This window comes from Zonotrichia albicollis, chromosome 2 (assembly GCF_047830755.1).
Source record: "Zonotrichia albicollis isolate bZonAlb1 chromosome 2, bZonAlb1.hap1, whole genome shotgun sequence".
In the NCBI taxonomy this organism is placed as follows: domain Eukaryota; kingdom Metazoa; phylum Chordata; class Aves; order Passeriformes; family Passerellidae; genus Zonotrichia; species Zonotrichia albicollis.
The window spans coordinates 14,925,358-14,938,989 of NC_133820.1; the positions used below are offsets into that span (position 1 = coordinate 14,925,358).

General features: G+C 40.0%; 1 protein-coding gene across 1 annotated transcript in view; it reads right to left on the reverse strand.

The window, feature by feature from the left end:
- The window catches only part of BRWD1 (bromodomain and WD repeat domain containing 1), a 50,555-nt gene extending 36,973 nt beyond the window's left edge, over window positions 1–13,582 (reverse strand). The window contains exons 1-14 of the mRNA XM_074533973.1: window positions 13,433–13,582; window positions 13,252–13,310; window positions 13,080–13,109; window positions 12,839–12,898; window positions 9,830–9,980; window positions 8,962–9,060; window positions 7,732–7,892; window positions 7,301–7,522; window positions 5,860–5,960; window positions 5,237–5,307; window positions 3,980–4,080; window positions 3,350–3,390; window positions 1,918–2,016; window positions 401–551 (exon numbers count right to left, since the gene is read on the reverse strand). Of these exons, the coding sequence (XP_074390074.1) occupies window positions 401–551; window positions 1,918–2,016; window positions 3,350–3,390; window positions 3,980–4,080; window positions 5,237–5,307; window positions 5,860–5,960; window positions 7,301–7,522; window positions 7,732–7,892; window positions 8,962–9,060; window positions 9,830–9,980; window positions 12,839–12,898; window positions 13,080–13,109; window positions 13,252–13,310; window positions 13,433–13,490 (1,404 nt within the window). The 5' untranslated portion in view covers window positions 13,491–13,582. The remainder of the gene's footprint in view (window positions 1–400; window positions 552–1,917; window positions 2,017–3,349; window positions 3,391–3,979; window positions 4,081–5,236; window positions 5,308–5,859; window positions 5,961–7,300; window positions 7,523–7,731; window positions 7,893–8,961; window positions 9,061–9,829; window positions 9,981–12,838; window positions 12,899–13,079; window positions 13,110–13,251; window positions 13,311–13,432) is intronic.
- Window positions 13,583–13,632: the final 50 nt, after the last annotated feature.

The following is a 13,632-nucleotide window of genomic DNA, read 5'->3' on the forward strand; positions in this document are numbered from 1 at the left end:
TTTTCTTTCTAAGGAAAACGAAAAAAAAAATTGAAAACTTTACAAAAAACACTTTCCAACAACATTCCAAAGGTAAAAATTTTCTACATTCAAACAAGAGCTGTAGAAATATAAAGCTTTACCAAAGGATGGTGAATTATTCAATGGGTGAGTTATTGCACAAGAATTTTATTTATTCCACATTTATTTGTTCTTTTATTGACAGGGAAAGTCCAAATCTGGAGGAAGCAGCAAATTTTGGTTAAAAGAACTCCAAGGAACATCTCACTACTAATTCTAAATTCAGCATGCACATGGCACTGCAATTCCAGGGAAATCCTACAAAAGAAGGAAAATCCCACAAAAGAAGGAAAATCCCACAAAAGAAGGAAAATCCCACAAAAGAAGGAAAATCCCATACCACCAAGTCATGGAGCAGCTGCCCTGTGCTGGAATTCCAAACTTTCAGCAGGTGATTGTTCACAGCTGTAACCACATAGTTGTCATTTTGGTTCCAGGCAATCATGGTCACTTTAGGCTTCATGAATTTGTCTTCTTCTGCACAAGTGTCACTGTTTGAGAAAAGTCCAACAGGTCAGAGATGTGTTTTGTATTTTATTTAGCCCATTTCTATATTAAAATATAATAATCAGACAACAGAAAGGAAGTAAAGAATTAAATTTGGGTTGAAATTTTTGTGCACAAAATCCTTCATTTAAAGCAAATCTGGATTTTTAAATTTTAAAGGATTTGATAATCTCTTTCCCATTTGAGATGCAAGGCAAAAAGGTTTTCCTTTTTCATGGAATCTTGGCTGCTCTACAATTAGAGTCCAAACATAAATCCTGCAAAATTCGGGACTTTTTACAGTCAGCTTTTCCAACCAACTGATTCCCAAGCCAACCTCTACATCAGCTAAGCAGTTTTTAATGAGTCCCAACAGAAACACAGGGAAGATAACATTTTGTTTTAACCTCAATCTATTTCCTTATTTTCTGCCCAAAATACATTTATAGGATTCTGTAACACTGCCCCTCAGCCCTTTTCCAGTCAATCCAAGGAATAAGTTTTCCTTGAAACACCTTTACATGGGATTATCTTTATTCCATTCACAAAGACTCTGAACTACACAGCCACAGTCAAATCTCAGCTATTAATAACTCCTCCTCTGTAAAATCAGCTTTCTTTCATGGTCTTTGTCATCACAGGAAAAGCCTGAAATCACTCTCTAATCAAATGGTGTATCCAAGGTGTGGCTTTTTATTTAATCACCTACAAATCATTTAATCAAAATCTCATTTTATCAAAATCTCATTTAATCAAAATCTCATTTAATCACCTACAAATGAATTTCTGTTCAGTGTCTGTGGAAGCTTACTGAGCTTCTGTACTCCTGTAAATCAGCCTCCCTTCAGGTTTACCCCACACCATAAAATAATCTGATTTTTATCTGTAATAACATTATTCAGACTGGGTACCACCAGCATTTCATTAATTCATTATTTTAAAAGCAGAAAATGGGATTCACTTCTTTAAAAGCAGAAAACAGGGACAGTCAGGAAGATGAGTCCTTGAGCAAAGCCACCTATCCCATGTCATGACCTCTCCTGCAAATAGGTCACCACCTACTTTATTTGTACCAACCTAAAAATATTTCTCCCCTGACACACCAGGTGTCAGACTAAACCCAGAGAGAGAAGTTCAATTCTTTCTGTTCACTTTTTGCCCTGAAAAGAGGCAGTAAAATTACCAGAGTGCATTTGAGAGCTTTGGGAACATTTAGGAATTTATGGAAGCACTGGAACTCAGCAATTATTACATCAAAACCACAGAACTTGAGCAGAATTCTGCTCTCACTCTCACATGTGAGGAATTGAGTTTTCCAATCTGGATTTCCACAGAGGAGAGCATGGAATGAACAAGGAGCACTGCACCCACCCCAGCAGGCGATCAGACATGTCCAGCAGGATGCTCCTCCACTCGGCCTGCTCGAAACGCCAGATCCGAGCTGTCCCATCCCTGCTGCCACTGATGAACCTGAACAAGGGTTAAAAATTCACTCATTTATCCTCCAAAAAATCTGCTTTAAAGTACAGTTAGATTTAGACACCACCACTAGTGGAAAAGTGATAGAAGTGAAATCTTATTTATGTTCAAGAGAATTCTTTCCGTTAATTTGCTTTCCAGGAAAGTTTTTCTGAATTGGAAAACTGAATAAAGTTGTCAAAATATGAAGAACAGAGAAAAAAGTTCCAAAGTTGAACTCAACTCACAAATTCATCCTAAACTGCTCCTCAATACAGGATTTCAATGTATTTTAATTGCAGAGTTTCACACACTGAAGTAGAGGCAATAACAAATCAGATGAAAAGGTTCTAATTTATTTTTGACCATTTTCACTGCATTTTTCCTATTTCCTATACAAAACTCGGTGAAACTGAAAGGAAAGGGGAAATCAGATGAAAAGGTTGTAATTTATTTTTGACCATTTTCACTGCATTTTTCCTATTTCCTATACAAAACTCAGTGAAATTGAAAGGAAAGGAGGAAATCAGATGAAAAGCCTCTAATTTATTTTTTACTATTTTCACTGATTTCTTCCTATACAAAACTCAGTGAAATTGAAAGGAAAGGAGGAAATGAGATTAAAAGGTTCTAACTGATTTTTTACTATTTTCAATACATTTTTTCTATTTCCTATACAAAACTCAGTGAAATTGAAAGGAAAGGAGGAAATCAGATGAAAAGCCTCTAATTTATTTTTTACCATTTTCACTGATTTCTTCCTATACAAAACTCAGTGAAATTGAAAGGAAAGGAGGAAATGAGATTAAAAGGTTCTAACTGATTTTTTACTATTTTCAATACATTTTTTCTATTTCCTATACAAAACTCAGTGAAATTGAAAGGGAAGGAGGAAATGAGATGAAAAGCCTCTAATTTATTTTTTACCATTTTCACTGATTTTTTCCTATACAATACTCAGTGAAATTGAAAGAAAAGGAAGAAATCAGATGAAAAGGTTGTAATTTATTTTTGACCATTTTCACTGCATTTTTCCTATTTTCTACACAACACTCAGTGAATTTAAAAGGAAAGGAGGAGGAAAAGGAGATTTATGAGGCCACAAACACATTGGGTACATGAAAAAGTGGTAAAATTCCTCCAGGTAAATAAAACACAAGCCAGGCAAAAAATATCACCTAACACAGATCAACAGAAACTGAAGCTTAATTATGCTCCTGCATCAGTGCAAAATCTCCCTCCTGAGTTCTAAATAAGATTTTTCTTTACTGGGAACATGCAGTAATAGATTCTTAATTCCAAAATTGTAGTTTTTTTGGCCATATTTCAGCATTTTTCAACATACCTGTCCCCACCATTAGAAAACTGAATGCTGTCAACTTTATCCTGTAAGAAAAAGTAGAGTTTGTTAGAAATTTTATTTTTTAAATAGGAAATATATTTTTTTTGATAATTGTGAGTTTAGTAAAATCTGAAATAATGAAAAAATAAAATGTTGTGTTATTTTTAAAGAGTTTTAACTGCAAGGCAAATCAAGCCCAAATACTGCCCAGAATTCACTAACCATTAATGTATCTAAAATCTGCCTGAATTAAACATGAAGGATTAACAGATTAAATAAATGGTTGACAAGTGAATCATATTTAAATATATTTCCAATACCATAAGTCAACTACAATGGTGAGGAATCTGTTGTTCCTACTCCTACTTCCACTTTCCTTAAAAAAATAAACAATAATTCACTTTTATCACAATAAAAACTGCAGGAAAAACAGATATCACACTTTGTCTTGGAGAGAAAAAGTAAAAAAATAAATACTGATCAAGCCTTATCAATGCAACAAAAATCAAGTCAGATTTTGTAGGAGAGGAAATATTAATGCAAATAAAATGAAGAGCATTGCTAAAAACCCACTCATAAAATCATCTTGTGACTTCAATATTGCTTCAAATGACTAATTAGCTAATTACTTACAGCATGACTTTCCAATTCTGCTATTTTCTCAGGTGTTTCAGAGCCAAAAAAATACATCCTGATGACGTGGTCAGTGCTGCCAGTTGCTAAAAACATCCCACCTGTAAAAACCAAGCAATAATTTACCTGCTGTGGAAGAAATGAAAACAGGTCACCACCATTTCTGAGACCTGGTTTAAATAAAAAAAAAAAACAAACCCACAACTATTTGGAGAATGGCACATTTTTTATTAAGGGATTTCCTTCCACACACACTGACACACACATGTGGAAGGAAATCCCTTTCTTGCCCCAGGAAGTTTTCTCAGCCATAGTGAAAATAAATTTGTTACAAAGGTTTTAAAATCTATCTTTAGGGCAAGAGTGGAACTTTTAACATTAAACTGCACCGAGGAGCCTTGAATGGTGGGGAATATGGCTCTGGATAATCAGAATTATGCAGATGACTCTCACTGTAGTCTGGGCCTCATTTGTGCCACAGAACTGCATCAAAATTAGGCTGAAATGTGAGGAAACCAGTCAAGGGAAGCACACAGGGTGAGCAACCAGGATTTAGCTGAGGGGGCAGAAATTCCAACATCTCCCTCTAAGTGCTGTCAAAAAAACAAAAAAAACACAAAAAAAAAATCTCCCACCAAACAACAAAAAAAATCTCCCAACACAATCCAGGGGTCTGTGCTGACAATGCTAACAAGCTACACTTTGATTTGCTTTTTATTTCTGAAAATCTGCTTTTTATTTCTGAAAATGTTCAGATTCTGTGAATCTGAAATTCCCATGAACTGAGTGAAAGGAAACTGCAAGGCAGGAGTGAAGCACATTAAAGATCCAGTTCTGGATCCTTAAGAGGGGAAGATGTTTATGAAAAGATCTTTACGAAAAGATCTATATGAGATCTTTTATCCCTGGCTCTGGCTCAGGAGCTGCTGCTGGCAGGACTCACCTCCACTGCTGCTTTGGGATGTCAGAAAACCCATTTTGCCAATCCTTGACACTGCATAAGTGTTGGCAAATAAAAATTAAAACTCCACTAAAGATGGACAGAAAAACCCAGACATGAGGTGGCTTTTACCTCTGAAATCACCAATGTCTTCAACAGTTTTTCACTGTTAGCTAAGGGAATCCTCCTGATTTAATCACTCACACCTGTGCAGTGATTTCCTCACCACTGCAGGATCTCTCCATGTTAAAGCTGTCACAATCAAGTGTTTCAAGAAAGGAAAGAAGAAATCCCAAGGCTGAATCCACCTGACTTACCCACACTGAAAGAAGAACAAAGCATCTGAACCCCTGGCCTGGGCTTCTCTGTGAACTTCACTGGCTTGGTGCTGGAAAAGAAAAATGTTTGAAATGGGTCACACCACCAAAACTTGGCTTTTAGCAACATTTCAAAGCATCAAGGGATGTTTCCTTAAACATGGATCATTTTATACCATGATAGGGCAAAACACCAGGCACACAATGAGCTCTTCTTGGTAGTAATTAATTTTTGGGGTACAAACACAGAGTAATCACAAATGAACATTTCCAACTATCCTGTGTGCAAGTTCTGTAAAAAACACCCTAAAACTACAGGACTTGGAAAACCAACAGCACCACCAAGTTTTATTCTATTTTCCAACACATTTATATTTCCAGCCAGTCCTGCTGCACTACATTTGTATTTTTAGTGAAGAAAGAAATGATTGCATTTCCCAAGTCAGTGGAAGAACATTCATTTATAAAGGATACAGTTGGTGATGCTGCTTTAAAACAACCATTGAATACATGACCTGCACAGCATTTTTACAACCACAAAAACCCACTGGAGTCAAAACCACCTGATTTGTTTTACTCAAGCCCAGAACGGCATAAAGTTTACCAACAAACCATTCACATACTTGAATTTCATGGAATCTGTATCCCACTGCCAGAAGCAAACAGTTCCATCTGCCCCAGTGGAGACCATGAACCTCAGGGAGCCTTTCACCATGGGGCTGAACTGCAGGGAGGGAAGCAAAACCACACACACAAACAGATTTAACAATTCTTCATCAACTTATCAAAAAAGTTCATGTAAAAGCTTGATTTAGTTTGGATTTTTCACCTCAGACTGCTGGAGCAGCTGTTGGTAAATCATTTTTAGTGTTTACAATGAGTATCTCCCCTAATTGAAGGTAAGTTTGTGGTCTGTGTTTCAATTACTGTGTTAAAAAACCCAATTCCTTCAGTGGTTTGGGTTTGATGTTTCCACTGACCACAATCATTCACTGAAAATCCTGTCAGTGAATAAAATAATGAGCACAGCAGACTGAAAAAAGGGAAGTTGGAATAGACAGGTGTAGTTTAAAAATAATTCAGCAGAGCATGAGATGTGAGATGGTTTGAATGTGTAATTTAGCATTATATGTATCTTTATAGGAATTTTATGGGAATTCCTCAGAAAAAATCCTTTATGACATGGATTTATTGCTATGCACAGAGCTGCCCTTCAGAAAACTTTACAGACACAATTTGTTTAAAGTGTTCATAAATTTCTAGCATTGGAAAGCCATATAAATTGTACATAGTGCAACTATGGTATTATTAAAAATTTTTAAATTAAAAATTCCACACAATACAATAAAAGAAGTACCATAAGTATTTAGATATTAAAAAACCAAACTAAAAAAATGCAATGAATGCCACAGAAAGTGCAGGTATGAAGATTACTCTCTGAGGCAGCATTTCTGAGAAAAATTTAAAATTATTTGTATGTACTGAGCTCCACAAGCCACTCTTCACCTGCTGGTCTCACTGGAAAACACCCCAAACCTGGATAATGAGTTACTAATTTCTGTGTTAATTAAGGAATTTAAACCCAGACTGAATCCAAAGGACACCAAGAGCACATAAAGTATCAAACCACCTGCAAATTTCAATACACACATTACACCTTTGTCCTTCTGAAATAATTCCTGTTTTGGAGATTTAAACAAATATTCACATCCCAAAAGTTGTAGGAATAATACACAGGATCAGAACAACTCACACAAAACAGCAAATCATGTCTCCAGTGAGAGACAACAGGAGGACAGGATATTCCTCAGAAATTCCCTTTTGTTCCAACAACTCAAGTATTATTTCACATCAAGATCAACACAGTGAAAAAGAATTCCTGTCATTATCTTCAGTTAAATATTTAAAAATTCCAGAGAGACAAGGAATTTACTTGTTTCTCAGCAGGTTTATCCTGTGATTTGACATGAATATTTACACATTCAGATTTCACTACTCCCATAGGCAGCCCCAGAGAAGGAATTTCAGTTTTTAGCACACAGGAACACTTCAAAAGCCCCATACCTGCAGGGAGGTAATGGAGCCTGTGTGCCCATGGAGGACAGCAACTGGAGCACAAGTCCTCAGACACCACACCCTGATCATCTTGTCACAGCTGCCAGCTGCAATCATGGTGTTCTCATAGTTCACAGCCATGTCAGAGATCTCTGCTGAGTGTCCTCGTAAGGTGGCGAATAATCTGCCATTGTGGGTGGACCAGATCTTCACCAGACAGTCATCTGAGCCCTGGAGAGAAATATTCATTAAGGACAACTTCTGACATGCTTCTGACCTTTAATTACAGCAAATTGTTTCACTTCAGCACAGTGAGGGAGCTGCATTTTACCAGCATTGATATTTATCTCCAGAAGTTTCAGCACAACACCCATTTCCAAGCTCTTTTCCTTGCATCATCTAAAACTATGTTCAGAGCTGGATTTATTTCATCAACTTACAGTAAATATTCTGTGTCCAGTCCTGTCAAATGCAACACAATAGACAGAAGAGAGGTGGCCAAGGATCCTCCTGTGCATCTTGACATGCTGGTACATACTCCCTGGGAAAGAGGTGCTGAACTTGGCATATCCAGTTAACTGCTTTGCTCGATGCACCTCCACTGGAACACAGGAATCACATCATTCAAACAGGTCTGCTCTAAAACTTATTCAACTGCCATTAATATAAAAAAATTAATTTCATAAAGTCAGGTTTTGTGGTATCTGTAATTTTCTATCAGTGTTTTGGGTGTGCTCAACAGCAGGGGAGAGGTGAGAGGAGCTTACCAAGGTTGGAATCACATCATGTTTCAAACAAGTCTGCTTTAAAATTTGGGTTTATTTAATTTTCATTAACATTAAAAAGCTATGGAAATTACTGTCAGATTTCACAAAGTCAGGTTTTGTGCTATCTGTAATCTTTATATTTTAGGTGTTCTCAGCAGCAATGGGAGAGGTGAGAGGAGCTTACCAAGGTTAGAATCACATCATGTTTCAAACATGTCTGCTCTAAAATTTGGGTTTATTTAATTTTTATTAACATCAAAAAGCTATGGAAATTACTGTCAGATTTCACAAAGTCAGGTTTTGTGGTATCTGTAATCTTTATATTTTAGGTGTGCTCAGCAGCAGGGGAGAGGTGAGAGGAGCTTACCAAGGTTGGAATCACATCATGTTTCAAACAAGTCTGCTTTAAAACTTGGGTTTATTCAATTGCCATTAATATTAAAAAGCTATAGAAATTACAGTCAGATTTCATAAAGTCAGGTTTTGTGCTATCTGTAATTTTTATATTTTAGGTGTTCTCAGCAGCAGTGGGAGAGGTGAGAGGAGCTTACCAAGGTTGGAATCACATCATGTTTCAAACAAGTCTGCTTTAAAACTTGGGTTTATTCAATTGCCATTAACATTAAAAAATTAATTTCATAAAGTCAGGTTTTGTGGTATTTGTAATTTTCTATCAGTGTTTTAGGTGTTCTCAGCAGCAGTAGGAGAGGTGAGAGGAGCTTACCAAGGTTGGAATCACATCATGTTTCAAACATGTCTGCTCTAAAATTTGGGTTTACTCAATTGTCATTAATATTAAAAAGCTATAGAAGTTACAAAGTCAGGTTTTGTGGTATCTGTAATTTTTATATTTTAGGTATTTTAGGTGTGCTCAGCAGCAGGGGAGGGGTGAGAGGAGCTTACCAAGGTTGGGGGGGGTGCCATAGTTCACAGGCATTTCAGGGGGTCTGCCTCGATGCAGGGCAGCAAATGCAGAGCCCTTCCAAACTGTGTTCCTGCAATCTGCAACAACAGTTGAAATTCATCATAAATATTTATTAAAAATGCCAAGAGAGATGGAGTTCCAAAACACAACAAGAGTCCATCTAGACTGGTCTCAAACCCACCAAAAAACTAGACACCAACTGCCCCAAAGCTTCTCACAAACAACAAAGAGTTAAGGAGAAAAATCCATTTAATAGTAATAGAAGGAGAAAAAACCAACACAACCAACCAGCAAACTGTGAAATTACTCCTAAATGATGGTACCCCTGCAGCTCACATGACACAAAACTAAAATTCCAACTGATTTTTAACATTTTCCTGAATATTTCTACAGGAATGCAATGAGTAGTTAATAATGTGAAGTTATTTCATGAGATGATCTCAAGAACCTTTCAGTAACTGAAGGGGATTTACAAGAAAGCTGGAGAGGAATTTTTCACAAAGGCTTGGAGTGAAAGGACAAGGGGGAAGTGGGACAGGTTTAGATGGGATGTTAGGAAAAAATCCTTCCCTGGGAGGGTGGGGGAGGCACAGCTGGGGCTGCCCCTGGATCCCTGGCAGTGCCCAAGGCCAGGCTGGACACTGGGAGGTGTCCCTGGGACAGTGGGAGGTGTCCCTGCCATGAATGGGATGAGCTTTAAGGTCCCTTCCAACCCAAACCATTCTGGGATTTTCTGGGATTTCCCTTCCACAGCATCAGCCCTGCCTTTCTCACACCATTCCCCAACCCCTAACCCTGTACCCATGCCATGACTCACCCCCATTCCAGACAAAGAACAGTTCCTACCTTTTGCTGTCCTTAGCAAGGACTGTCTCCCTGCCCCAAGCAAGGAATTCACTCTGGAAATGCTGGGTGGGATCTCCTTATCCAGGATGGGGCCAATACGTTTGCAAATTTGTAATAAATGATCTGGAGCCACATGTTTGTTGGACAGCACCTGACAGGAATTCAAGGTTTAAAGATTAGGTTGGTATACCCAAAACTAACAAGTGTATTTGATATTTTTGATATTTTTTTTAAAGTTCAACTTACAGAGAAAAATCAATTCTAGTAAATTCAGTGGGTACTCTGCAAGCCAGGGAGAGCTGTAGTAAAAATAACTGGAGTGAAGTGACTCCTGCACATCAGTATTTTATTACTTGAAGCTTGCAGGAATCCCCCCTGTGGCACCCACTTGTGAGGCACCTTGTACTACACTTGTACTAAAAACAAGAAATTAAATACAAACCCTCAGAACTCATGATCATGCACAAGAATTTATGCAGCTGCCACTGGTACTTGCTCAGTGAAGTGCAAACCAGCAGGTTTGAGTACAACCTCTCTGGAAAGAGTTTCCTTGAAGAACCAGTAGCACACAACCTAAGCCTGCCCTACTTCCTTACACCAAAGGCTCAAACCCTTCCTCCCTACACTCAGCAATGATCCCACACTATCTGCATCAAGCAACCTAAAAAAATATCCACCCCCACCCACACTCAGATGTCTCAGACAAGAACAGATGTGAGCGGGTTTCGATGATTTTTCCCCCTTTTAATCTAAAAAATCCTTATTCTTATCAAGACAATAAAGTAGAAATTAAAGACACAAAGGAAGAGTTTAAACAGCTTGGAGTGGAGCAAACTGTCAGAACCATAAACGGAAGCTGTTGGGGAGGTGTGAAGGAGCTGGGATTGCCAGCCCCACACTCCCTGCAGGGTGAGCTGGCCATGACCAACCCAGCCAGCCCAGAGAGCTCAGGGATGTGGCTCCTGCCCAGCTCCCTCAGAGCACAGGCAGAACGAGCTCCTGCTGCTGCTGCTGCTCCCTTGAAGGGCTGATGATGAGCAAAGTGTCCCAACAGGGCTGATCTGCTCACACAACAGCGGGAATTAAAATTCAAATAAAAATTAAATACCACACACTGCCAGAAAGTTGCCCAAATGCACACACAACATTCAAAAACTACAATTTCAGTCACATCCTAGCATTTGTTGTTAATAATAAAATATAACCCTAAAGCTTGTGGGGCACAGGCTGTGCTCCTGGCGGGGTGGGAGGAGATAACATCAGTAAAAAGCTCCCATTACCCCACAGGCAAATCTGACCAAGCAAATCAGCCCATCAGATGCCTAAGGTTGATGATAAGAAACATATCTGGTAGCCCAAAGAATACAAAATGCAGTTTGACAGAATTTCTTTATCAATTTTGACTCTTGAATTGCTCCAGAGCAGTACCAGCCACAACACCCACAGAGAAAGGTCAGCCTGCTTTCTGCCAAACACTAAAACCCTTTTTGTTTGCATGCCATCAGCAATAAATATATTTTCTAATATATTTTCTTGCAATTCCTTTCTTTTTGAAGCAGTTTTGTTGAGATTTTGGAAGAAACAATTATTTTAAAGATTTGCAATTCCATGCTGAGCAAAGTGGAATAGAAATAATTACAGCACATGACTGATCTGTCTATGGTGGTTCCCAGAGCCCCTCAAAAACCAGAAACTAAAACTCTGAGAAGATTAATTTAGATGTTCTGAAACACTGCTGCCCTGTGCAGAGATTTCCTTTAAATTGTGCAGGAAGAAAGAAGTAGAAGCAGCACATGCTAAAGAATTAGTTTGACAATTGTGTGTTCAGAATAATCACAGTTAAAAAGCAGCCCTGAAATCAGAAAAACACACATGGGATCTCCCAACACTCTGCTTTCTGCCAGAACAAATGGGACAAGAAATCAACAATGAAGCAACTAAAAAAAACTCCCAACAATTCTTTCTAAGCCTAATCCTGCTTTCATCTTGCCTAAATTCAAGTCAGAGCTTGAAAATATTCCTGTTTAGCAAGGCCAGGCTTCTTAGTGACTTAAAAAAACTGATCTAAAACCTTCCCTGCTCAACTGACCACAACAAATAGAGGAAATGGAATCACACTTATCATGTCAAACAATGCTCAAATAATTAAGGAAGTGTTTTGAACAACACTTCATTCCTTCTCTATGCAAATGTGAGCCTGAGATCTTGAAGTGCTTCACAAGAGGGAGTTCACAGCAACAATCAGTCAATTAACCCAGAATGCCTGAACCTTAGGTGGGAAAAAGCAAGGATAAACAATTCTTTAAAGGAAACACCATCAAATACAATAAATCAGGATAAAAACCACACAGGGCAGGGCAGGCACCACCAGGCCATCAAACTCTTTGCCGCTTAAGAAACAGCAAAATTAAGCCCCAAAACACAGCTCTGCCTTCTGTAAAAAACAATTCAGAACACACCACACCAGATGTGGAAGGGAAGAAAGTAAATTTGGTGGAGAGATCATCCCCATCCTTGCAGCACTTTAGAAACAAAGCCACAAGCAGAGAGGAGCCGGCGATGTGAGCACATTCACAGCCACCACAAGTGCCAACCCTCGCTTTCTGAACAGCGATTTCATTTCCTAATCTGTTGGAGGGGGCTGAAAGAAACCAAGCAGAAAATAAATACCGACAAATCACAACGTGCCTCACAAGCTGGTGCCCGAAACTCCGAAATGAAACCTCGCTGGAGATTGGCTCCAGCCTGCATGTAGGCAGTGGCATGTACCACTGCACAACGCCAAGCTCCACCTCTGCTATGTAAACAATATCCTCAATTTAAACCACCGCTTGTGTTTTTGTTAGTCTGATGTGAAGAAATTAAAGGCCCTTTCTAAAGGAATTCCAGTGTTCAGAGGCAGGATGGTACAGGGAGGTGAAGATTTGGGCCTACTCTTAAAGGTAGAGGGGTCTAACATCAATGTCATCACGTAAATAAAGGGGTTTTTTTAAAAGAGAAAAGTCTCACCAATTCTTCATAACTTCTATAATGCTCGTTTCCTTGCCAATCCAACCTTTTGGGAAGCAACTAAATAAAGGAAAAACAAACAGAAAAACCGTGAGCGGTGAAAGGGGAAAGGAGGGATTACAGACCGCATCCAAAACAATGTGTGTCGAGGGGGGGAAAAGTTGAGACAGCGGCAGAAACTTGAATGACTTGCAAAGGAAACTTTTGACTACAGCAAGATTTCATCAGAGCCCACACAGACCTGGTGCTGCTCCAGCTCCTGCACCAGCACCTGCAGAGGAAAGGGGAAAAACACAAAGTCAGGGACGAGGCACGATCGGGCTCCCCCGGAGCGGGGGGCGCGGCTGCTCCCACCTCCCCCGGCCCTCAGGGGCAGCTCGGGGTGCCCGCGCCCCGGTGAGCCCCGCACTCACCTTCAGCGCTCTCCGGCAGGGCCCGGTGCTCAGGAACCGGGCGATGAGGAAGTAAAGCTCTGTAAGAGACACGGCAAGAGACACGGGGGTTGAGCCGAGGGGGCGGCCGTGACCCATCCTGAGGGGGGGCAGGAAGATGGCGGCACCGGCGGCACCTCCTCACCCCGGCCCGCGGTGTTACCTGATTCAATGAGCGGCAGCGACGCGCCGGAGCTGGAAGAGGCCGCAGGCTCGGCCATGGCGGGCTGAGGGCGGCGGGCCCGGCTCGGCACGGCGCTGTCAGCGCCTCCCCTCCTCCCTCCCTCCCCTCACGGCCGCCCCCCCGCTCCCCTCAGCGCTCCCTCCCTCCCTCTCCCCCCTCAGCGCAGCCTCGGCGGCGCC